The sequence below is a fragment of the Lytechinus pictus genome, chromosome 3, assembly GCF_037042905.1.
Source record: "Lytechinus pictus isolate F3 Inbred chromosome 3, Lp3.0, whole genome shotgun sequence".
In the NCBI taxonomy this organism is placed as follows: Eukaryota; Metazoa; Echinodermata; class Echinoidea; order Temnopleuroida; family Toxopneustidae; genus Lytechinus; species Lytechinus pictus.
In genome coordinates this window covers 57,566,381-57,593,724 of record NC_087247.1, presented here as the reverse complement: position 1 = coordinate 57,593,724, position 27,344 = coordinate 57,566,381, and the positions used below count along the sequence as shown (strand labels likewise).

At 36.4% G+C, this 27,344-nt stretch overlaps 1 protein-coding gene across 1 annotated transcript in view; it reads left to right on the top strand.

The window, feature by feature from the left end:
* Positions 1-27,344, top strand: part of LOC135153645 (uncharacterized) — a 41,679-nt gene that overhangs the window by 9,853 nt on the left and 4,482 nt on the right. The window contains exons 3-7 of the mRNA XM_064097444.1: positions 3,979-4,101; positions 5,659-5,819; positions 10,469-10,630; positions 12,064-12,239; positions 20,974-21,128. Of these exons, the coding sequence (XP_063953514.1) occupies positions 3,979-4,101; positions 5,659-5,819; positions 10,469-10,630; positions 12,064-12,239; positions 20,974-21,128 (777 nt within the window). The remainder of the gene's footprint in view (positions 1-3,978; positions 4,102-5,658; positions 5,820-10,468; positions 10,631-12,063; positions 12,240-20,973; positions 21,129-27,344) is intronic.

Sequence of the window (27,344 nt, the reverse complement as noted above, 5' to 3'; positions counted from 1 at the left end):
CGTTTGCACTTTTTCGTCGAAACATGTGACCTATTAAGTATTTCATTTCGACCCACAGGCGCGTCTCCAAAAAGAAAAAAAAGTGGAAAAGGGAGAAAATGGACAAAGCTGTATTGTTTTTCCTTTTTTTGGTCAAAAGAATAAAAACCTAAACGAGACGTTCTTCTCTCTCTCTCTCTACAAAATTTGGCGTCCGCGCTCTGCGCTTTATTCCCCCCCCCCCCCTCCCCGGCTATGGGACTCGTGTATTTCTTGCCAGATATTATAAAGAATACATTAATGCTAAGTATAAAAAGTATTTTTTTTTATTGCATTGACACAAGATTTCCGCTCTTCTGATCTGTGGGTAAACACTACCGCCACTTCCTGAGTTCGCATATTATGCTATTTTTTATTTTCAGCAAGCAATTTTTGGCAAGTGTCTGCTTTAAGGGCAGGTATAAAATTCGTGCCGTGCTATACGCAAAAGTACACAAGATGAAACTTTATTCCATATCTCTGCACATTAATTGTATCCCCGAACAGAGTTTGGAGGATACTATGGATTTGGCCTCGTCGCGCCGCGTCCGCCTCCGCAGAGATTTCCTTGTGACCGCTCTATCAGCTGCATTTCTTCTCCGATCATCTTCAAATTTGGCATGAAGGTCGAGTATGGTATAGCGTAGCCGCCTATCGATTTTGGTGTGGGCGGAGACATCGTTGCCATGGCAACAAGAGTTTTTGTGGAAATAGCAGAGATGTCCTTGTGAGTGCTCTACCAGCTGCATTTCTTCTCTGATCATCTTTTAATGTGGCATGAAGGTCCATTATGGTAAAGCAAAGCCGCCTATTGATTTTGGTGTAGGCGGAGACATTGTTGCCATGGTAACAAGAGTTTTTGTCGAGACTGAGGGATCCAAACGTCGTCCGTCCGTCCGTCACAAACCTTATGACACAATATAACTCCACAACCGTAAGTCACTTATCAACCAAACTTGGATGGTAGATGGACTTGGGGGACCTGCATGTAATGCTGCAGTCAGAGGTCACATGGTATTAAAGGTCAAAGGTTATTTTCAGGTCAACGTTACAGTTTACATGCAAGACTATCATATGAGACCTAACTCCGCAACCCTATGTCACTTTTCAACCAAACTTGGATGGTAGATAGACTTGGGGGAACTGCATGTTATGCTGCAGTTGGAGGTCACATGGCAAGGCCAAAGGTCATTTTCAGGTCAACGTTAACGTTTACATGCAGGACTCTCTTATGACACCTAACTCCGCAACCGTAAGTCACTTTTCAACCAAACTTAGATGGTAGATGGACTTGGGGGACCTGCATGTTATGCTGCAGTCGGAGGTCACATGGTAAGGTCAGAGGTCATTTTCAGGTCAACGTTAAAGTTTACATGCAAGACTCTCTTATGACAGCTAACTCTGCAACCGTAAGTCACTTTTCAACCAAACTTGGATGGTAGATGGATTTGGGGGAACCGTCATGTTATGCTGCAGTCGGAGGTCACATGTTAAGGTCAAAGGTCATTTTCAGGTCAACGTTAAAGTTTACATGCAAGACTCTCTTATGACACCTAACTCCGCAACCGTAAGTCACTTTTCAACCAAACTTGGATGTTAGATTGACTTTGGGGACCTGCATGTTATGCTGCAGTCAGAGGTCACATGGTAAGGTCAAATGTCATTTTCAGGTCAACGTTGAAGTTTACATGCAAGACTCTCTTTCTCCGCAACCGTAAGTCACTTTTCAACCACACTTGGATGGTAGATGGGCTTGGGGGACCTGCATGCTAAGGTCATTGTCGCCATGATAATTGCATTTATTCGTCAAATTTCTGTGTGAGCTCTATACAGTGCGTCCCACAAAAAACGAAACCGAGATTTAGCGATGATTTATCATAACTTAATCATAAATACAATAGACAAATGACCTATCAATGTAAAGCTTAGAATCTCCTCTTTCATCTGATATTACTTAGATTATTCCTCATTCACGCATGAGTGAGCAAAAACAATTTGATACCAAAAAGTCATTTGGCGGGGGTATCTGAATTTCAGAAAGAAAATCACATGCCTAACAAGTTCAATATCTGCTCTTTTATTTGATACCTTAATCACAAGAAATGGTCAAGAAAAAAAAAAGTTATGTTCCCTCGAAACAATGCTTGTATTTCCATAATTTCATTAAATAAACGTGTTTTCACCGGTTTCCTACAGAAGCTATCGCACGGTTAACAAAAGACTTAATGCATGGCTGATCGTCAACAAAACGGAGTGTCGAGTGAGTTTGAACGCGAGCCTGTAAAACCTCTTCATTTTATGAAATTATTGAAATTCAAGCCTTATTTCAAATGAACCAGAACTTTTTCTGTAATTGAGGTATCAAATTAAAGAGCAGATATTTAACTTTTTGAAAATGTGGTTTTCTTTTTGAAACCCAGATACAGCCCGCCAAATGACTTTTTGGTATCCCCTCTTCAAATTGTTTTTGCTCACTCATGCGTGAATAAGAAATAATCTAAGTAATTTCAGATGAAAGAGGAGATTCTAAGCTGTACAAAGGTAGGTCATTTGTCTATTGTATTTGTGATTAAGCTATGATAAATCATCGCTAAATCTCGGTTTCGTTTTTTTTGTGGGACGCACTGTATATCGCAATGACGGATGACCCGGTGGGTTCGGGGGATGCATGTGCTCGGCTGCGCGACCTGCCGAGCATCTCTAGATAGTTTCCTATTGTATGTTTTGCGTCATTATTTTGAAATTTTGAATATCACTCAACTTTCTTAATCAAACAAAATGAATCGCTTATCAATTTTTATGAGCGAAATTACACACATTTTGTCTCCTTTTTCAAAATACATCACAGAGGTTTTTGTGCTTTGCGTGCATAGGAAAGGAAAAATTCCTCTCCTTGTATCATCCCTTTCCCATTTTAGCTCTTTTTTTATTCGCAATCGAGTTTTTTATAATATAAGAAAAATCAAAATGAATAAGAGCAATGTTTCAGGTTTCAGAGCATTTTCGAAATTTCAAAGCTTCAGCACTGTTCACGGGAAGGAATATCTCCTCCCTGCACGTCTTCTACTCTGTGCAGTAATGTGCAATAAAAAGTACTATCAAATCTGATCTGGCCAAGGCAGGCATAGTACCAAAGTTGGCATTTTATACTACTAAATGAATGCGCTTTTCTGTTCTCAACTTTTTTATAAAACGTTTTAGCTTCTGTGCTTCGCGTGGGAAGAGGTATTATTTAAAATTCCTTATTTTTTTCCATTTTGGGGTGAAAATAATTTCTTTCGAAAACAATGTTTATTTAATCATAGCAAGTAAATTGAATTCGAGCTGATAAGGGTACTAGAGACGCAAGAGACGTCTTCTTTTGATTTGAATTTAATGCGACACCGGAAACCCCCCCCCCCCCTCCCTATACACCTTCCCACTAGGGAGCGCGCTTCCCGCGTTCTGTAAGTGTTCGCCCGCTTTGCGCGCACTTACCGCCCTCTCCAAAATTAAATCGTGGCTACGCGGTTGTCGACCCATTAATTATGTCTAGAACCGTAAAAGGTCCATGCTAGAACAGAACTAAAGACAAAACAAACAAAAGTAAATTCTCGAAAACGAAATTAAAGAAATATCAGAAATGCATACTTATCTGCTTATTGGAACTATGAATTTTCAAAGCCTTTTATAAGATATAAAAATAATGGTATATTTTTGTAATACAATAAGGAGTGTAATTGTTATGTTTACAATAATAAATAAAACTACCATTTCCCGCGAAATTGTTATCTGGTGAATCCTGAATTCTTACACGTTCTTTCTGTTTGATATAGATGTAATTATGATTTACAGTTTGATTTATTTGTTTATTTCAATAAAAATTAAAAGTGACATCTTTATAACATGAACTTTTTACAAAGATTGGATCAGTTTTTAATATTCTATTTCATTGTGATGTTGTATATAATCTCTTTCTAGCCCCATGTATCAACGATACCCTTCGTTGTCCTATAAGCAGAGCATGTTACTCACCTCAAGCGGTATGTGATTCTTACGACGATTGTGGCTCTGGTTTTGATGAAATGGAATGCACAAATTTAGGTAAAGTATAGAATAGATACAAGAGACAAAATTTATCATGATTATATGATTTGTTAGCCGGAAAACGTGCCTTCACGTAATTTACGACAATCTTGTCAGTTCCGATTATTTATTAGAACATATTTATTCAGGTACAAAAGATCAGCATAAAACTGTTTTTCATCAATGACCTGATGATAATTTTTCAGTGGTAATCGCCTAGTCTTCACATTATTTTTGCAGTGATTTGTAAATATGACCATAATATATTTTCCGCGCCACTATATTTAGGCATTCATTTTTGTCTCGCCCACCAGAGGTGAAGGCGAGACTTAGGGATCCAAATGTCGTCAGTCGTCCGTCCGTCACAAACCTAATGACACATAACTCCACAACCGTAAGTCGCTTTTCGACCAAACTTGGATGGTAGATGGACTTGGGGGACCTGCATGTTAGGCTGCAGTTGGAGGTCACATGATAAGGTCAAAGGTCATTTTAGGTCAATGTTAAAGTTTACATGCAAGACTCTCTTATGACACCTAACTCCGGAACCGTAAGTCACTTTTCAACCAAACTTGGATGGTAGATGGACTTGGGGGACCTGCATGTTATGCTGCAGTCGGAGGTCACGTGGTAAGGTCAAAGGTCATTTTCAGGTCAACATTAAAGTTAACGTGCAAGGCTCTTATGACAAGTGGTATCATCCCAGTCATTTCACAATGAAGTTTCGATACAATTCTGTTGCGTGCCTTCGCAAATCACGATATTTCTGGTTATTTTCATAAGTGGGCGAGACACAAAATCGATTTTGCCTTGTTAAATGATTATTTAGTTTTGTAATTTTTTCACGCTTTACGAAAACCAATGGCAGTGTAATGAGAATCACTGTGTTAATTTATTTGTGAAAAAAATTAGATGGTGTTTTTGGTAAAAGTAGAAACTTATGCTCTACCTTCTCCGACCTTGTCAAACCCGGTGGAGATAATTACACGAGGTTGTTGTTGATGGTTCGATGTCATGTTAATGGTATAGTTAATGTAAAGCTACCTTTAAATGCTTAATTTGACAGGCGTATAGTCATCTAAACCAATAATAATTAGAAATAGCCGAAGCGAAAGCTAATGGGTCACGCTAAAACAAAGATAAGCTGCAAAAAGCCTCATCTGACCCCCTTGAAAATGAAGACACTTACTGTATACACTTCTGGGGGGGGGGGGTACAGGGGAGGGTGTGAGTCGTTGTTCGAAAGGCGTATTTAGCCAAAGTTAACGGAAAATTTGAAATGAAAAATTGTTTTAAAAATGTATACAAATTCGACGAATCTTGTTTGTTTCGAGAAGTAAAACTATTTCAAACAATCATGACTGAGCTGAGCTTTATCTCTTTCATCTATAGGGCTCTGCATGAGCCCTTTATTCATGCAAACAAAATACATGAACAGAATTTGAATTCCTTTCGTAAAATTTTACATCATGGTTGGATTTCAGGGACTGACTGGAACGCAGGGGGGGGGGGGCAAAGGAAGCATAACTCTTAATTACTGATGATTTTGATGTGAATTATTTTCTTATTCAACAGATGACTGCAATCAAACGGTATATTCGGCTTTTGATAGCGATTGCAGTGTAGAAAGGTCAGGCGGGATATACAATTCACTCGGCAGAGACTTCATTTTTGATGGATCGTTTTACTTCGACATACCCTTATTTGATTCAGATTCTCCGATTTGGATTGACAGGGTAAGATACAACAAACCGTTTTCATAAGTATTATCGAAAAAAATACACATGATCGACTTTAGGAACGATTTGATTATAAAATGCTAGACTATAAGATCCCAAATCTCATGACATTTAAAGGCAAATGATTTCATTAATTGTGTCAGAAATTATACATGTAATTGTTAATCGCTAGAATGTTGATAAGCATCTAAAGCCAACGCAATGGCCGTGAAAGTCATTTGGCTTGTCACTTTTCAATTGATCGTAAAGTCATGTCTAACTGAACGAACAACGTTATGACACACTTCCCTGATATAATTTCATACAATAGAAAACGCACAGAAGCATGCTTATCAATGGTGATATCAGAAGAAGAAAAAACAGGACCAAAATGACTTTTAAACACCTTTTGGTTGAATATTCGAATCCTGTTACTGAAAACACGCACACTGCTTTTGCGTTGAATTTAATCCAATATTGATAAATGTATGATTATATATATATATATATATATATATATATATATATGTGTGGGGGTGTGTGTGTGTGTGTGTGTGTGTGTGTGTGTGAGGGTGGTTTGTGAGTGTAAAGACATACTAAATCATTTGCCCATCAGAAAACCCACTTGCATTATTTGCAATATCATATTGTCACGAATAAAATTATTAGCCTATGTCATTGCCATATAATTCCACCTATTCAGTTACCTATTCATCACACTTAACTGGTTTTACCTTTGTAGGGGTTCTTTAACTTTATTTGATAAAGAAATGACATTACACATAATTATATACTATTACTAACATGCAAGATTTAGCAACACGCCCTATCCTTGATTTGGTACACCCCATCTTGCATGTCACTCGTTATTGAATGCATGTGGCTTTTAAAGGTTATAGTGTAAAAGATATAATAAAATATTTGTTCATATTTCACGAATTTACCTCTTTTACTTAATTCGACCGGGTGCCCGATGAAAATAAATCATCAGCGCATATACATCAGCATCTTGTTCACTCGGCAGAGTGAAAATAAAATATCAACGTATATAATGTCTTGTTTATAAACCCCCTTCTCAAGTATGGAATGAGTTGAATATTTCAGGATATAGTCGATGCCATAAGCTTTCTAATATTCAATTACTAAATCTGTAAAGTGCATGCATGCTCAAAGGTATATTTAAATATTACCGAGATAGGGCCACGACTGAAAACACATTCAATGACTGCCATACTTCTTTTTTTAGATATTCGATATAATTCACATTACTTACCCTTAGCTTTAATCATAGCTATCATCATAGCTTTAATAAGCTTTAACAATTTGAAAAATAACCAAGATTGGTTGTGAATTGTGACTAATTAAACTGATCTGAAAGCCGACTCAAATCCTCCCCCCATAAAAAAATAATAAGTGCATGGCACAATTCTGATTCATCACTAGATAATACATGCCACATTGTGCATTTGTCGTAAAGAGTCTGAAATAAAATGTATCCTTTTTGATAATTTTCTGCACTCAAATGCAAATGCTTCCTTTAAAAGTATGCGCATTTAAAAAAAAAACACATTTGGGATATGCTGAAAAATTCTAGGATAACATTTGTCTGTCTACAGACAGTAACAAAATTTTAGGAGAAGAGTTCAAGGACAAGTTTTGAAGAACTGAGAGAGTTTGTTAGAAACTCAAAACTTCAACCTTAAAATTTTCATAAAGAATCAAAACTTGAAAAAATATATATAATGGCCACTCCAATTTTTTAGATATGAATTTTAGATGATTCATATTATGATGCATCTTCATAGGCGGATCCAGGGGGGCGAGGGCCCGCCCCCCCCCCCCCTATTGGCGGAGCCAAAAAAAAGGAAAAAGGGAAAGAAAGGAAAAAAGGGGAAGGGATGGAAAAGAGAAGAGAAAAAAAGAAGAGGAGGAAGACGAGTGAATAAAATAAGATGAGGGGAAGACTTGGAAAATAAAAAGAATCTTTCATGTCACTAAAATTTTCGCTCGCGCTTCGCGCTCGCATTGCCTGTTAGGTGAGTTTCATATCTTGTTCAATATGGAGTTTAAATATCAAGTTTGGAAGTCAATATACAAAACAAATTTCACCTCGGAAATCGAACTTTCATTATTTTGTGTGATTTACGAATTGTTTTTAAAAAGTGCTCTGTAAAATGTTAGTTTTATTGTCTAAATATTAACATTTTCTGCTCGTGCTGTGCGCTCGCAAATTTTGATTAATCAGGTACCTATTATTTTCGTGTATTCCATAAAGCTTTCAAAATATCCCTTTTCAGGTCTGATTGTTAAAACGTACCAGCTAGCGCTGCACGCTCGCTTTTTGATTGGCGAGTTATGTATGTCTCAATATTGATTAGACAACAAACTACTTAAAACCCCCTTTTCATGACAGTTTATCCAAAACAATTCGCGATTTGCGCTCACATTAATGGTTTAAATATATTAACTTGATGCACCCTATTTATAATTGCAAAAGTGCTTTAAATGTCCAGATTTCGCGCCCTCATTAGGCATTTATAAATAAGATATTACTTTAATCATTAAACTGTCCCTTTTGTTGGATCTTAGCACTAGCAAAGAGGAATATAGGAAGATAGTCATCATTTTCATCTGCATGTTTCCACTCTTCCCGAAATTAAAAAATTCCAGGAAATTTCGGGAAATCCGAAAATTACAATTAAACAACAATTAAACGTAGCAACTATTTATATTCAGGTTATATTTAAATAATCTTTTACCTCCAATAGCTCGAAATTTTCCGCTCGCGCTCCGCGCTCGCTTTTTTAATTTTTTTTCCTATTTCTTAAAGAGGGCGTGAACAAAAAGATGCTAAATTCAATGCTAAATTCCTTGATTTTTGCCACCTGTTTCAGGTCACATGGCTAAAGGTCAAAGGTAATTTAGGGTCAATGAACTTTGGCCAAGTTGGGGGTATTTGTTGAATTACCGTCATAACTTTGAAAGTATATTGGTATAGTTCATAAAACTTGGACATAAGAGTCATCAAGTATCACTGAACATCTCATGTGAGTTTCAGGTCACATGACCAAAGTCAAAGGTCATTTAAGGTCATTGAACTTTGGTCATTTTAGAGGTACTTATTAGATTGCTGTCATAATTTTCAAAGTCTATAGATATAGTGTATAAAATGTGGATATTGGGGTAATCAAGTATCACTGACAAGTTTTAGGTCACATGATCAAGGTCAAATATCAATGAACATAGTATTGTATCATTATGTGAATGGTGTTTTTTGTGAATAATTATTTCATAGTAGTTTTCAAAGTCAGCACTGCTGCTACATGTATATTGAATCGCGTGATGCAGGTGAGACCGCCAGAGGCATTCCACTTGTGAGGTCTAAATCTCGATTTTTTCCCTCTCGCATCAATTATTGTTTAGTTATATACCTATCCTGTTCACGATTACAAAAATGATTAAAATTTTAAATTCTGATCAGTTCAAAACGTATATAACAATTTTCTGCTCGCGCCCTGCGCTCGCATTATTTATGTAAGGAAGATCCCCACTTACTCATCCTTTTCATGATTTACAAAACTTAAATAGAGTGCCTCGTTAAGTAGGTATAAATCTCGAAATTTTCAGCTCGCGCTATGCGCTCGCATCAATTGTTTAGTTATATACCTATTCTGTTTAAATAACAAGTGCTTAGAATTTCCATTCCTTAGGTAAAAATGTCAAAAAATTTCAGCTCGCGCTTCGCGCTCGCATTATTTGATTTTTAAAATACGTAACGTCTTCATGGCTAACTGCAAACAGTCTTTAACAGTACCTTTTCCATCAGTTCATTTCTGCTCGCGCTTCAAGTTCGTAGTAATTATTCATTTGCATACACATCTTTTTCAGGATAAAAAACATTGCCCAGAATTATCAAACATTTTAGGAAAAAATACATAAAATTTCCAAAAATGTTATTATATAGTATTCCAATGTTATTATATATTATGTTTGTTCATAAGAATAAAGCTAAGAAGTGATTATTAGGATAGGACTACCCCTTCAAAGAAACCAAAAATCCCGGCAAAAATCATCTCCGAGCGGCCGATCGGGGAAAATATGACTGAAAAAAAAATTCCGCCCCCCCCCCCCCCCCGATTTGCGGAGGATGGATCCGCCCCTGCATCTTTACCATATTTTTGGACGGGGATTTCGATTAAAGCTTTGCATTAAAAAGTTAAATCAAACTCTAAATCTCAATTTGCTGTGAACAGCCAAATTTTCAGATATTTATTCTATAAAACACATTTCACACACTGGCGGATCCACACTGTTAAAAATAACTCAAACAACGCTGTTTACCATGTTTACTATCTTGAACAACAAAGTTTAAATTCAAATACAGTAGTTAATTATCAATAATTTAAGCATTTAAACTAAAGTTCAAATTCAAATAGTTAATTATCAATAATTTAAGCATGGTTGTTTAAGATTTTAAACACTTGTTTAAACTGTTTAAACAACTACTGTGCGATTCACATAGTAAACAGTGCAGGGGGCACAACCAGTCCGTGCCTTCAGAATCTCCATTTGAAGGGCACAATTACAACAGTTAAAACAGAAATGTGCCTCCCCTTTGGAAAATCCTGGATATGCCCCTGCTTTCACGTATGATTTCATTTATTTAGGTGTATCTCAATTGGGGGATTGCAAGTCCAGATATTCCTCAACCTACAAATTTAACACAACAAGGATGGTTTATGCTACGTGTTTCATCAGTCAATTTTAACCTTTCTGATGTTATAAATAGAACTGAACTAGATGTTGTTACTCTTGAATTAACGCCAGATGTAAGTACTTTATCCTTTGTACTATAATTTGTTTAATCTAATAAAAGTGATTGGTTTTCGAGAAATCTATACCGAATCGTATACAAAATATAAACGCCATACTTTATTAAGCAATACAAGGGCTTGTAGTTAAAAAAAATCAAGCAATTCAACTAACTAGAGTCTTTGTAAATGTGACTGAATACTTATTAAATTATATCCAAGGCATGGTCAAATTTATTCATCATTGTGTGTGAAGTCTTGACACATAAATCTCATCTCAATCTTGGGCTGAAATGTGAAAATAAAATATAGCAGTAACAGCATTATTATATGTTAAACTCGGAGGGTTACGTTCGTTTTTCCGAATTTTCGTAATTCCGATGATTCGTAATTTCGAAGGTTCGTTAATCCGAAAATGAAATAAGGTTCGTTAATCCGAAAAAATGAAATAATCTGTGGCGAAGCCTGGAAAACAGGAAGGGCAAGCGTGGTGGATGGTGTGTGTGTGGGGCGGGGGCTAGAAACACCGTTGCTGTTCAATTTTTATGAGGGGGCGGGCGGCGGTATACATATTTTTGTTTGGGGTTCAAAGCCAAAAAAGGCACTTATAATTATGTAAAAATTTGTATTTTGGTGCAAACAGACATTATCACCATGAGAATATCATCTGCGTGAAGTCGTTTTGTATTTTGTAGTAAGTTGTAGTTGAGGAAAGCTGGTGGCTGTTTTACCCCGCCCCCAGCCAAAAAGGCATGAAAGGGGATCGATGTTCCTATTTGAGGTCTTAATTGCTCCTATTTTGGTCCAAACAATCCCCAACCACCCACCCACAACCCCCCCCCCCCACGCCTGCGTATAGAGCGATTTTTTTTTTAGGTTTGTAAGTGATAAACATGTAGAACGGATCTTTTAGTAGAAATTTAGAACTTGGACAAAACAATTCAAAATGTATCAATACTCCCCTAGCGAAATTGACGAAATTGAACTAGCTTCCTATAAAGCCTATGATCACCCCTCTGAAAGAATTCTGCGTACGTAAACGCCCCTGGTATAACGGTAGATCAGACCCTTCCCACAGGGGCGGTGGAACCGGGGTGGCAGGGGGCACTGTGTCCCCCAAACAAAAATACGTTCCGCCGCCTCTGCCTTCCCATCCATCCTCGAATGTTTTCCCGGCTTCGCCACTGATTTCATTTATCGGATTAAGGAACCTTCAGAATAACGAACCTTATTTCATTTTACGATTAATGAACCTTATTTCTTTTTGGGACAGTACGAACCTTCGGAATAACCCTACAAATGTTGGGATTAACGAACCCTCTTTCGTTTTCGGATTGACGAACATCGATATAGGCAATTTACGTGTTTCGGAATAACGAACCTTCGGAATTACGAACTGTAACCAATGTCTGTCTTACCACGATGCATAATGGTTTACACTTACACTATAGGACGTCGGTCGACAAGTAGAGAAGAAGTTTCGAGTGCCCTTGGAAGTTAACCAATCTGAAGTTGACGCTTTTGAGGTAGTATTAACCTATGTAATAGATGCACAACCCAGTGATGAAACTCCTTACACAGTTCCAGAGTTTCTCGATCCTGGTATTGTAGAATTAGAATTTGTCAGGTAAGCAATAATCCTATGGTAATAAACTACATAAGTGCGTGTATTTGAAAGATTTATAGGATGTGACTAATGATTTATCCCTCATTTTAATATCAAGTTCTCAGAAAAGGGGAATATGAATTTAATTGAATTTTATTGGATTTCCACAATCAAAATAAAAGTGTGCAAAGTTAGCATATTATAATACAGTAGAGGGATAACAAAAATAAAATTACTTATCTAGGTTATCCCCTTACAAACAACAAGTACACATGCACATATAAAATTAAACATTTCAATGTAATAAAATAATGAATTTCACTAGTAAATAATTTACAATTAACCATAATCAAGTACACGCTCACCCAAACGCACACACTCACACACTTTATACACTTACATGTCCTTTTGAATGAGTTCAAAGTTGGTTTTTCTCTTATAATTTCTTCAATAGTGTTCCATATTTCTGGACCTTTAAAGAAAATAGAAAATGTTGAGCTGTTTGTTCTTGTTTGGGGAAAATGATATTTGCTGGATGATCTTGTATTATAATTGTGAAAATCAGAATTAAATTGAAAATATTTTGAAATTTGAATATAAATTTTATTTCTGCAACAAAGACACATACAAATTCCAATATGATAGAGATTTTAAGTCATAAATATTCAAAATCTGTAATTGAGAAAAAATTGGTGTCGAGTTGGCAAGATACGACGATTTTTCTGCAATAAGAAAAGTCTGTTTATATATGAAGTATTTTAATTACACCAGGCAATGTTACAATAATTTAGATAAGGTAGAATAATAGCACTATATGTAGTCATCAATATGAATTTGGGCAAGAATCGTAATCTGTTGATAACAGTGTTGTAGTGCCTTGATGCTCGGCCTTGGCCTTACGGTGCCTTAAGGCCTACTTTTTCAAAGCCTTGGCCTTGAACATTCGAGCCTTGGCCTTGAGAGGGTCTTGGCCTTAGCCTTGTGGATTTTGAGCCTTTAAATTTTCAAGGCATTTTCAAGGCTTTTTCAAGGCATTTTATATTTTGTAATTTCATTTGTTTTTATATAAGTAATTATAAATGTTTCAATTGTACTGTATATTTAATGACACAAATGGTCAATACTACCAGTCAGCAGTAGCAGTAGCTGCAGCAGTAGTGAGTGTACTAACAGTGCCATCAATTGTAATTATCACCGTTTTCAAGAATTATCATCACATATGTAACAAAGAAAACAGCAGTGATGAAAAATAACATTATTTGGTAATGTGTTGTAATCATGACTAATGATGATAAAGAAAATATTAATAATAATGATGGCAATAATGATTATGGCAAAGATTATAGTGATTCGATGACAGGAATAATTCTGACAGATCTGACTGCAATTTTGACAACAATTTTCATACTTTAAAAATAGCTAACTCTATAGAATGATAACAAGGTTGATTTTTATTCCATTATGATTTTCCTTGTATTATTTTCTTTGGACAACAAGAATGTTTTTAGTCTTGAAAAGATTTGGTAAACTTGAACACAATCTTAAATTTTGTCATATCCAAATAGGTTATGTCAATGGCATGATGAGCCAAAAAAATTGAGGGGCTAAGCATGGTATATAGAGCAAATTTTCTGCCAAAAAAAAAGTTGAGAGCGATTGGAGCGAGCGAGGGAGCAAAAATTTTCACCCTCTTAATATAAGAAAAGCTAATTTTGTGATAGATTGTGACAATATGTTTAGAAAATGATATTTTTCCTTTTCTAAGTTTATTCTTGGTGGTGGAACTTCTTCTTCTCCCTCTCTTTTTTGGTGGGGGGGATTTCTGATATGGAATCGGAAGGGGGGAGAGAGAGAGAGAGGAGAAGGGGGAGAAATATGTGAGAGCGTAAGAAAGATGGGGTGACACATTTGGCTGGCTAGGCATGCAGAATATACTGCAAAATCAGTTAATATGTTGATAGGCAGTATAGTACATCTTTTCTAAATTGTATATATTTTGTTTTGAGTCTAGTGTCTCAGACTGACAAAACAAAGCCAAAAAATTGTTTACTTCTTTTTAATCATATCGTTTGATAGTGAATTTCATTTCACTACAACAGTTTCAAGGAAATAAATAACATATTTGTTTTTGTGTCAGTGTGGTTTAATAGAGAACTCTATTTTACTGTTTCCAGAAATAATTTAGATTTACCCTCACCCAACTAAGGGTATATGGGGTGCACCCTGTTTATTTCATATCCTTTTGAATAAAACTTTAAGATACAAGAAATGAGAATTGAAACTTAAAAGTGGATGTAAGCAGAAAAAAAAATCCATGAAAACTGACAAGAGTCCTAAAAATGACTCATTTTCATGTCAGCATTTGATAATTTCAACTTGCGCTTTGTACTCTCTTGCCCCCCCCCCCCCCGAAAATATTTCCTGTAGGAAAAAAAGGCCCATTTTCTATAAACGAAAATGCCCTTTTCTTCCAAATGAAATATGCCCTTTTTCAAAAGGAAATACCTTTTTTATTGTAAAACATAACACAATTTAGGTTCGAAAATCACCAAATTTTGGATCGCGTTCGCGTCAATTATTGTTAAGTGCGGTAGTAATCCTGTTCATGGTTACAAAAATGTTTAAATTGTCCAGTTTTCAGGTTGGAATATCACAAATTTTGGCTTGCGTTCTTCACTCGCATTAATTATTGTTAAGTAAGGTACTCATTCTGTTCCCGTTTACAAAAAACAAATTCTTAGAATGTCCAGTTTTGAGCTTGCACTTTGCGCTCTCATTATTTGATTGGTGAGTTATGTTTTCTATTTATGAGTCACTGAATGCATTCCTTAACACTTTCTTTTCTGTATCAGTATATTAAAAAATTCAGCTCGGGCTGCGCGCTCGCGTTAACTCCTTAGTTAGATACACATCGTTTTCATGAAACAGCTCAGAATATTTAATGTTCATGTCTTGTTACACGAAATGTCCAGAATTTAGATCTCGTGATTCGCGCTGGCAACATCTCGCAAGGATGCCCTTTTAACAGTAATTAGCGCCATAATTGACCAAAAATTGAGTTTTACAAGTTCAGAATTGATTTTTTTTTCAAAACCGCTTGCTCGCTACGCTCTGTCGCAGAAAAGTAAAGCCTAAATCAAAATATCTAACATATCAATTAGAAATCACTTTAAGGCTTTGCTCAACTTAATTTCTACAAAACACACAACTACTTAACGCAGTTGATAATCTTATTTCGAAAATATCTGTTTGCACCAAAATGCCCATTTTTTACATATAAGTGCCCTTTTTGGCTTTGACCCACCCCCCCCAAAAAAAAAAGTTCTGCTGCCCATGGTCCAGGGAGTGGAGAAAAACATATGTTGAGAATGGGCATGTCAGGATCAGATGACCGTGGTAATAATAATTGTTGCGATGTAAATCACCTAGAAAAATAATTTATTATATGTACAAAGGTAACTTTTTTTATAATTTCAATATTATGTCTAAATCTATCATGAAATTATTTTTGTTTTACATTTACCAGGGTCAAAATTTTTGCTCGCTCAGTTTGCTCGCTCTCACCTTTTATACAATTTGCCCTGTGTGCCATGTCTGCCGCCTAAGCATTATTGGCTCATTGTTCCATAAATCAAAAGTTTGAAATGCCTTGGCCTTGGCCATGAGGTTTTTAGGCCTTGGCCTTGGGTTTCCATGCCTTGGCCTCGGCCTTGGGTTTCCATGCCTTGGCCTCGGCCTTGGGTTTCCATGCCTTGGCCTTGGTCTTCAGTTGGGTATTGAAGCCTTGGCCTTGGGCTTTAAAGCCTTGGCCTTGGAGGTTTGGGCCTTGAAAACAACACTGGTTGATAATACCAACTCCTTTGGAAACTTTGTTACAGATGATACCAATATGTTCGTGCCATGTTTATTTGTTATCTATTGTCACCCCTAAAAAGTTAATGAAGATGCTAATGAAATATTTTTATTCCCCATAGTTATATTAAATTGTGTTTTGATGCTTATTTGTAAATATCTTGTATTTAAAAAAAATGTTAAGTACTAGTTTATTTACAGACAACCATTTATCTAAAAGTACCAATTCACGATTTAACTTATCGTTTAGTAACTGTGTGTTTGTATGTGACATGAAAACACTGGTATCATCTGCAAACCGAATAAAATTGAGATGACACGATACATTGTATATATCATTCATATGAATAAGAAATAACAAGGGGCCTAATATTGAACCCTTGGGCACTCCACATCTGCTGCATTTTAATCCGGAAGTAATATTGTTAACATGAATATACAAATTGTTTACGATCACTTAAATAGCTTTGAGACCTAGTAATACAACCCTTATACCATAATAATTACTGAGTTTGTGTAACAAAATAAAATGATCAAGAGTGCCAAATGCTTTTGACTAATCAAGAAATAAACCCAACATAATTTCTTTCTTGTCAAAACAATTGCTAACTTCATGGATTAACCCCGGAAGTGCCGAAGACGTGGAGTGCCCTGGTCTAAAGCCATACTGATGTTCTGAAATGATTTTTCAAGAAAGTCATAAATCCTGGAGTAAAAACGCTTTTCAAGAATTTTTGAAAAGACTGCATGGGAAAACAGATCTTGGTCTGTAATTACTTACATCATTTCAACACCACCTTTGAAAACTGGAATAATCTTAGAGATTTTATAAGAAAATACACCTTTAGCTATAGACATATTGAAGATTTTACAGAGAGGAACACAGATGACATGAATGACACGTTTGATAACAGATATATGTACATTATCAAAGCCAGGACTGGAATTCTTTTCCAATTTACAAACTATTTCAATTATTTCTTTACAAGTGACAGGTAGGAAAAAAATACAGTTTTCACATTATTTTTTAGGAATCATGGACGTGGGAAGCGGGGGTGCTACGTGTATTATTTTCCATAGGCAGCACCCCCTTGAATTCTGGTTGGTGTGTCACATATTATATGACATAGGTGAAATTTATGGAAATTACCAACATCTTGTGTTAAAACCCCTCTTTTGGCTTGTCAAATTTCTTGGCACCAAAACGACCTTCATTTTGTAGTGAAACCTTGTTTTGCTTTTCAAATTTACATAGGCGGATCCAGGGGGCCCGGGACTCCCTATTAACGGAGCAAAAAAAAAGGGGGAAGGCACTTAAAAAAAGGGAAAAGAGAGGAGAAAATAAGACGATGAAGAAGAGTGAATAAAATAAGGTGAGGGGACGACTTGGAAAATAAAATAAAAAACCTTTCATGTCACTATACAAAGTTTTCTCCCGCGCTTCGCGTTTGCATTGCATGTTTGATGAGATGGGCCTACATGAGATTCTTCCTCAATAGGCCTGTATGGAGCTTAAAATATCAAGTTTTGAAGTCCATATACACAATATATTTCAGCTCCGACATCAAGCTTTTTGTTATTTTGTTTGATTTATGAATTGATTTTCAAAAAGTGCTCTGTAAAATGTCCGTTGTATTGTCTCAGTATCAACATTTTCAGCTCGCGCTGCGCGCTCGCGTTATTTGATTTGCTAGGTACCTATTCTCTTCGTGTATTCCATAAAACTCTCAAAATGTCCCTTAATTTTCAGGTTTGATTGTCAAAAACCTATCAGCCAGCGCTGCGCGATCGTATTTTGATTGGTTAGTAATGTATACTTCAATAATTTCCTCTATAATAATAAGCGATTCTAGAAAAAAAAAAAACACTTAAAATCCCCTTTTCATGACATCGCGATTTGCGCTCTCATTAATTTGTTAAAAATATATTAACCCAGGCATCCTATACATTATTACAAAAGTGCTTATAATATTTAGTTTTCAGGAATTAATGTAAACAAATCTCGAGCTCTCATTAGGCTTATTGGATTAATAAATACAAAAATAACATTTTCATGAATTCCATGAATAATTACATTGTCCTTTTTTTCAGAATGGAATATCTCGCGCTTAGGAAGAGGAATAGAAGGTCATAATAATGTCATATGATGACAAAATGTCCTTAGAATGTCCAAGACCTAGGTCAAAATAAGAATAATAAAAATATCAACTTGCGCTTCGCACTCACATCATTTATTAAGAGCGATTCATAATATCCACTTCTAGATTTTCCTACACAGTGCTTGAATTGGTGCTTAAATTGATCCTTTTTTCGGATAGGAATATCAAATATTTTCAGCTCGCGCTTCGCGATTACATTATTGATCTTGGATACCCAATCACCCATTATTTTCTTGATTTATAAAACATGAATAGAGTGACCCGTTTTTAGGTCTAAATCTCCTTTTTTCCCGCTTACGCTTCGCGCTCGCATTGTTTAGTTATATGCCTATCCTGCCCATGATTACAAAATATGCTTAGAATTTCCATTTTTTAGGTTGGAAAGTAAATTTGATTATTGAATATGTATCGCTTTATGGCTTTATGGTCCCTTTTCATACGGATTTTGTTCAGGATCACAAACATTGCCCAGAATGTTCGATTTTCAGGACAAGATAAATGAAATTTCTAAAAATTAGCTCGCGCTCGCACTATTTAAATATGGCTTGTGAGATATACTATGTTTTATAAGAATAAATCAAAGAAGTGACTGTTATGAAGAAACAAACAAAACTCATCTTTGAGTGCCCGATCGGAGAAAATATAGGTGACCCCCCCCCCCCCCCCCCCCCTATTGGCGAAAGCTGGATCTGCACCTGAATTAAGGCCTACTTTAGCACACCCAGCCAAAAAATCGTTACCAGGGCCCTGTTAGGAATGATTTATAATTTACATCAGAATATTGCACATTTCCCCTTAGGTTGTAACCAATGTTCACTAAATATTCATTAAATATGTTTGAGACTACAGCTTCATTTTGAATCAATTCATTATCATGAGAAATTTCTACCAATTTCTTCCTATCTTTCTTTTTTTGTACCAAGTATGCCTTTTAAAACATTCCATGTTTTCCGCATGTCACCCAAAGCATTATCAAATTTATGTTTATAAAAGTTATGTTTAACTTTTTTCAAATCATTGTTCAACTTGTTTCGAAACTTCTTATATTTCTCATGTCTATAATCTGTTTGATTCTGAAGATATTTTCTATGTAACTTGAATTTTTTTATTGCACATAATACTTAGTTCCTTGGTGATCCATGGTTTGTTTTGTTTACTCTTTTTTATTTTTACAGTTTTAATAGGGATACAATCATTATAACATTAAAAAAATAGATGTAGGAAACAACTATAAATATGATTTGGATCTTCATAAATAATCCATTTAATATCCTTGAGTTTATCCATATACCTGCCTATAATGACTTCACAAAGGTTACGTTTTTCAAATATGATTGAATTTTATTATTTTCTTTTTACAAATACTAAATATAGGTAAATGGTTACAAATAGAGTTTATACAGACAACTCAGTTCAGTTAAGTTACTAAACTGAACTACTAACACATTTCTTTGTGAGATAAATATATTCCAGAGTTTTGGCTTGCCGGCAAGCAATATTCTTTGCATATTATATACTCGTCTTGGGTATCTTATATTACCCAAATCAATGGAGCAAAGGGGTTTTATATTTGTTATAATACCAAACCCGCATAGCCATTATCTAACTCAAATATTTACTAATGCGCATGCGCAGTTGAATTTTGCGAGATTTTGATTTCGCATCAGACCAGGCAGGTGAAACATCCCTTTCTCCTGTGTTTCTCTTTTAAAATTAAATGTATTGCAATTGTCAAATGTAGAATGCTTAGGTTTATATGAATATTAATGAATAATAATAGTAATATTTACAGTATTTGATTATATCAGATTTATCAGATATATTGCATCATCAGCATGAACATTATCGAATCGTGCAATATGAATTCAATGATGGACCTAGAGATGGACATTCAACGCTATCATATATTTTCTTTGATCGAACGAGATCTGCCACCTAGTGATTATGTAGTCTGCTGGGCAAACCCTTCACTCGAGTTAAGGGTCTGAATGTGCAGCCTACTCATGCCTTGTGTACTGAAGGCTCTCTCGCTCAGGAACAGCAAGTTTTGTATGTGCTAGTCTTTGCGTGGAGGCACACTTATTGATCAAAGTTCCAATCAGGGTCTGTGCCTGCAGACTAGTGATTATGTGCATCTTAATGAGAACATACAGGTGTTTTGACAATAGCGAATACCAAGGCATATCTGATTTACAAAGGGACATCTTTCCTGGTTTTGGTTTTGTTGGCTGGTACCCTGTGTTAGAAAATGTTTTTCAGTCAACATACTTTAGTTTTAATATGTAATAAGTTTATATTTTGAATGTGTTGCCAATAACTGCGGGTCATTTTATCATGGATCCTACTAGATCCATGGTTTTATTAAAGGATTTTTAAACAATGAAGCATAAAACTTGATTTATTTCCCATCATCCGGTATAGTCCATATCTCCTTGTTTCTTTCTTTCACTTTTTTTTTTTGGGGGGGGGGGGATCCAACTCAGATTTCTCGATGAATATCAAGCACCTGATCGAGTCCAAGGGTGATGGCGTTAGTTTTTCACATTTTTATTTACAACGTGGTTAATGGTTGATAGATTTCTGGCTGATTGTAACATAAATTTGTCAACACAAAGAACCGCTTCAATTCTCGCTGAAAATATTCGTGATGTAGAAATAAAATCCAAAAACAGTGTGTGTAGTACACAATCATTATGATGTATACTTAAATAGCCCTATATTTCTTTACTTTGTACTTTTATCAGATATGTTGATCCAGGGGGATTTCCAGCTTGTTTTAATCTATTGGGAAGTCCATGTCTAGCTGCAGCGTGGCCTTATCTGAGGAGGAATGGTGCACCATCATGTCAACCTCGGGAAAGGCATCAATTTGTGTCTTCTTTGTATGGAAGATGTATCTGTAAGTATAGAAAGATGATAGTCGAAATAAGGGGTGCACAGCGACATTATGTAATGCCTGCTTCCATGATCTTTCAAGTGAAAACAGAGAAGGAAACAGGGGGCGAAAAGAAGGGAAACAGGGGGCGAAAAAGAAGGGAAACAATATTTTTTTAAAGAATAAAAGAAATAGATGTCAAAGTAGTTATCTCGTTGTGTAAATGTATAATACCCTGATTATGCGATTGACAAAAAGTTATCTCATCTTCAGATCAGGGGCCGCGGAACGGTTTTCAAAGTGGGGGGGGGGGGGGCTGCCCATGCAAAAAATCATATGGTAATTTTTTCGTTTTTGTACACGGTTTTGGAAAAAAGTGGGAGGCTGAAGCCCACCTCCGACCCCCCCAGCCCCCCGCTTCCGCGGCCCTTGCAGATATCTTGCCCCTCCTATATCAACATGTCCCAGCGTCATCCCTGATCGTGAATAAAACATTATTTTGACTACTTTACCCTTATAAAAATCGCCAATGGTATTTGAATGGTGGCGAATGGTAGTTGAATGGTGATCTGAATGGTAAATGGTACGCGAATGGTATTTAAGTGGTGTTTCAATGGTAAGTTCTTAATGGTAAGTGGTAGTTTATGGTAGTTGAATGGTGATCTGAATGGTAAATGGTACGCGAATGGTATTTAAGTGGTGTTTCAATGGTAAGTTCTTAATGGTAAGTGGTAGTTTATGGTAGTTGAATGGTGATCTGAATGGTAAATGGTACGCGAATGGTATTTAAGTGGTGTTTCAATGGTAAGTTCTTAATGGTAAGTGGTAGTTTATTTAATGGTAAATGGTATACCATATACCCAATGGTGTCTCAGTGGTATGTGTCTAATGGTATGATTGGTATGATGAATGGTATACCATACCCAATGGTGTCTCAGTGGTATACAATGGTGTCTCAGTAGTATGTGCCTCTAATGGTATGATTGGTATGATGAATGGTATACCATATACCCAATGGTGTCTCAGTGGTATTCAATGGTGTCTCAGTAGTATGTGCCTCTAATGGTATGATTTGTATGGTGAATGGTATACCATATACCAATGGTGTCTCAGTGGTATACAATGGTGTCTCAGTAGTATGTGCCTCTAATGGTATGATTGGTATGATTAATGGTTTACCATACCCAATGGTGTCTCAGTGGTATACAATGGTGTCTCAGACTCTCAGTAGTATGTGCCTCTAATGGTATGATTGGTATGATGAATGGTATACCATATACCAATGGTGTCTCAGTGGTATTCAATGGTGTCTCAGTAGTATGTGCCTCTATAATGATATGATTGGTATGGTGAATGGTATACCATATACCCAATGGTGTCTCAGTGGTATCCAATAGTCTCAGTGGTATATGTGTAATGGTATGATTTGTATCAATGGTATACCATATGCCCAATATGGTGTCTCAGTAGTATGTACCTATATAGTGGTATAATTAACGGATAGTTGTTGGATAATTGTAACGCAATTGTGGCTTAGTGGTGTGTGCCTAATGAATGCTATTTATGTTAATGGTGAATGGTATGCCCAATTGCATTACCCAATAACATAATTCCGAAGATTTAAAGAAAGAAAAGATCAAAGATTAAAAATTAGAATTATTAAAATTTTGAGTTGTGACTTTTATGCGAGCAGCTTCCCCAAATCAGGCCCATTCGCTCATGATGGCAAACATGGTCTGTTGCATTCTTTTAAATTGTCTTTGTCTTTATTAGGTAAAAGGCCTATATGTGTTTAAATATTATTGAACCAGTGCTTAAAATACAATATTATTAATTTGTTATATTTTACAATTGTACATATTACCTTCTAAATTTATATCTGATGCATTGAGTGCAAAAATAAAAGGAGTCAATGAAATCTTATTTGATAAAAAAGGTTATTATTGTACCTTAATATCAACGGACAAATTATTTCACAGCCGCTCCCGAAAGGGAAGAATATAATCACCATTTACCGTAAAAATCTTGAAATTAAAACATGCAAGTTTTAAAGAGCATGAATAAGATGTGTATCGTACTAAATAGAAAATTGTACATTTCACCATCCTTTCTTTTCTCTTTTTGTTTCTTGGTATAATTTGAACGGCACACCACCTCTCCTATCTGTACGGTATACAGTTTTTTTATGTAATGCCCCCCCCCCCTTCTTGAAAGTTTTGTTCTATTTTTAAATTAATTTTCTTATTTAATTATGGCCACTTTTTATAAAGAGAGCTATGGGGTGTTGCAAGAAAATATTTGCAGTCAATCCCAAAATTCGGTTGCAAATTACAAGTGATAGACTAATTTCATCTTAAGTAAACCAATTTATAGATTTATTGATGGAAGAAACAATAAATCAGTTGCAAGTTTGCAATGAAAAGTAAGACTTTCAATTGATTTTGGAGTTTGAAATTGACTTGCGTTCAATTGCAAGTTTCTTGCAATGCCCCATAGGTCATTATTTTGCTTAAAATGAATTCACTGTTGGTTGTCTTCCTCCCCCAACCCCTATTGAAATTCCCATCGGCAAACCCTGATTTTGGTCTGCAACGACCAAAGCCCCCTCCCGGCCAATTTATATATCGCTACTACTGCTTTTGATCATAAAACGTTCCTCTTTTTTTTTCTTTACAAATTGTGTTTTAATTATTTTTTCTCACTCATGGATGGTGTTTATAAAGAGGAGAGCTATTCTAGGCCGGTCATTACATGCTTAATTGAAATGATTTGTCTGTTATTGTTATTGCCCCCCCCCCCAGTATCAAAATTCCCTGCCGCCAGGCTAGTACAATATGTAACAGAAAAAAATCTAATGAACGAAGTTCTCAATTGCAATCAAAACAAAAGCGAAATTAAACAAAGAGAGAAAAGGAAAAAAGAAATAAGTAAAAAATATATATATCGAAAAACCGAAAAATAAATTTTAAAAAAGAAAAGAAAAAGACTAAGACAAAGAAAAGAAGAAAGACTGAACAGAAAAAAAGAAGGAAAAAGAAAAAAAGACAATGGAAAGAAAAAAAAAAGACATGGAATTATAGAACAGAAAAAAATTGAGCTAAATGATTTTTTTCATAGATCCTTTCAAAGGATAAGCAGTGGCAAAAATTGACTGCATGGTTAATTTCCAACCCAGAACCAATCAAGAAAAAGACACCCCTGATTTGGTCTTACATGCAATTCACTCCTCCCCCATATCGGGATGTATCTTGGCTAAGAAGCCCCCTCCCCCTGATTTGGTCTTGATTTACCCCCCCCCCCCCAATATCGGGATGTGTTGGCTGCGCTGCTTAGCTCGCTCTATGTATGTAAGTGCATGTTGTTCTCGCACGCGCGCGCGCACGTACGCATGTAACCGCCAATTGCAATATTTGAAAAAAAGAACCCGATCAACCACTGTTTTGCTGTTCAGAAGTCCGTCTATAATTCATCATAAACTAAAGGAACACAGGTCAGATTCGGACAACGACTTCAAATTCATTCGCAGAATACGCTAAACAGTTCTTTGATATTGTTTTCGTAGTTAGTGGCTCGGCCTGATTTTCTAGAATGTTACTGTTAGTGTTACTGTTAGATGTCGTTGTACTGCCACGGGGATTCACTGCCACCGCCACTGCCCCGTTGGCGCGGGCCGGAACGCGCCTGTCTCTGGCGAAATGGATTATGGGGTGCGTTAATATGCTTTGTATTGGATGAGGTGAGCTGAGCCGAGCATTGTCATTGAGTAGTAATTCGCTCGTATGGCCTGATATCTATTGTCAATGTTTTACAAAACCATCTCTGAATACCGGTATGAATTAATGAATGAATGACTTGTTAAACTTAAATTAATGCTGTACAGTGCAGTACTGTCATGACATTGACTGTCAAAGTGTCAATTAGGCCATTGGTTACTGCACAACATTGACATTGTTTCACTGAAATGGAAACCTTGCCGAAAAATATTGCTCTGGAATGAGGCCTATAATTTGTTGTTGTTGGTAGATAATGTTGGTAAATTAAGATGACATGGACATGGTAGTATTCAGGTGAAACATGGTAAGGTGTCCTAAATTTTAAAACATAAAGTAAAGCCTTAAAGGCTACGCAGGCCTAAAAAGCTACGCACCACTTATTGCGCATGCAATTTCAATGGTAAAATGTGCACTTTGAGTGCGGAACTGTGACTGGAGAGACTGACAAACGATTCCTATTCAATTTTTCTAGAGAGACTGCAATAATTATTCAGAGAAAACCTACAACTGTTTGGAATTAAAATATTTTAGAAATTGAGGCAGAGAAATATTCCATGATAAATCAAGAAGTGTTCTGAAAACATGGCGGGATTTTGGTATTAGTGAGTTATGTGATATTTTCTTCTTGGTTAGGCCTAAGGTTTTTTAGAATATTTATTACATATGAATACGATATAATTTGTTCAAATATAAAAATTGGCATAATTTTTGACGTTTGTAAACAAAATTTGTAGTTTACATGTATATGTAAATGTATCCCCCCCAAAAAGGGCCTATACTAATCTGAACTCAGCCATGCCAGCTGACTAAAATCACAATTTCTGAATTTTTTTCTTGGGATTTTTCTGTGGGATTGGGCGCTAATTTCGCACCGACCAACTTCGAGCAAAATTCACCACCAAATGTTGTTCTCAAATGTCATATCAAGTCTGAATTGCATTTGAATGTCCATATGCCCACCGCTTTTCCGAATATCGGGAACAGCTGTATATCGGCTTCGATCTCTACGTCATTGTTTGAATCCTCATGCGTTGCTTTGCCGTAAGTTTGATATGGACTGAAGTTCGTAACCAAATCATGCAAACCGCCGCAGGCAAATCTTTTGGTCGCTAACTTCAGTCCTTATAAATAATGGCAAAGCCAAGCAAAGTGATGTCTGACTGAGAATTTGAACGATAACGTAATGTTTAATGTTGGGGCCCGCAAAGATAACCTGGCTTGAGCCCGGACCGGAAGGTTTAGCAAAAAAAATTCTGGGTCCTGGATCGGCCCGGAACTCGGAGCCACCGCTCAACACCGCTGCTGCAGCCCTTAGAAAAACCTGGCCCCGCTAATCCCGAATGCACTTTCGTACCCTGCGATGTTAGTGAACTAATTTAACCTAAATATTTGTCCGAATCAATTCACTGAGCATCAGGAACATCTTTATTCCGGCTTCCACCATGATTTCATCATTCGAGTTATCAGATTTAGGGTCTCACTCCACCGTATATTTATTTGGATATTTGCTGAAGTTAGCGATTACAACGCGCAAACACGAAGTCAACAGTGTTGCTGCCCTCTGCGTTCGTTTGGCAAAATCTGACTAAGAATTTTAACTAAGACGTCAAGATCAAAGCTAAAATAATGCTGTTTCAACTGCTCAAAGTGGCTGAAATTCATGTAAAGGATAAATTAAGTTAGATTATTCGAGAAAATAGATGAGCTTGGTTCATGATAAAGTGGTAAATGGTCAGTGGTAAATGGTCACATTATCTTGGTGTTTATTTGGTATTTTTCGGAGACATAACAGCTTCTGATCTTCGCTGTTTTGGCTCTCAACCCGGACTGGCTTGGCCTGGGGAAAATCCCCCCAACTCACTGGTCTCTGAATTCCACCCCGGCATGGCTCCCACCATTACGATAACATCGGGAATGGAGCCAAAATACCGCCGTTCCCGATCGTGATGTTTGGAAAAATGGTGGGCATACTGTGTATTTACCTCAAAATGTGTGTAGACAATTTCTGGTGGAAAATTTTGCTCGAAGTTGGCTGGTGTGAAACTGCATTAGTGCGGGAGAATAATCTGAGATCCTTTCATAGGGCTAGGCATATCCATTTTTAAAGTTAATTATATTCTTTTAAATTAAGTTTGTCCTGTGATCACTTTTTATCTGTGTTTATTTATTTACTGATCAAAAACTTGCCCAAAATAATGTCTAGAATTCACCCACTGGCATATGATTGTCCAGGGACGGATCCTGGATTTCTCAAGGGGGGGGGGGGGCACATTTTCCCAGGAAACTTTAACAAGCACAAAAAAAGAGATCTTTACTTGTGTATGAGACAATTACCGTGTTTACACTTGATCGGCTTTTGGTTCAGAACCAAAAGCCGATGCAGAATTGGCTTTTGGTTTATCGTGCACTGCATTTACACGCTGTTACAGCTTGCGGTGCAGAATCGGCTCGCGTGTCAAAAACCTCA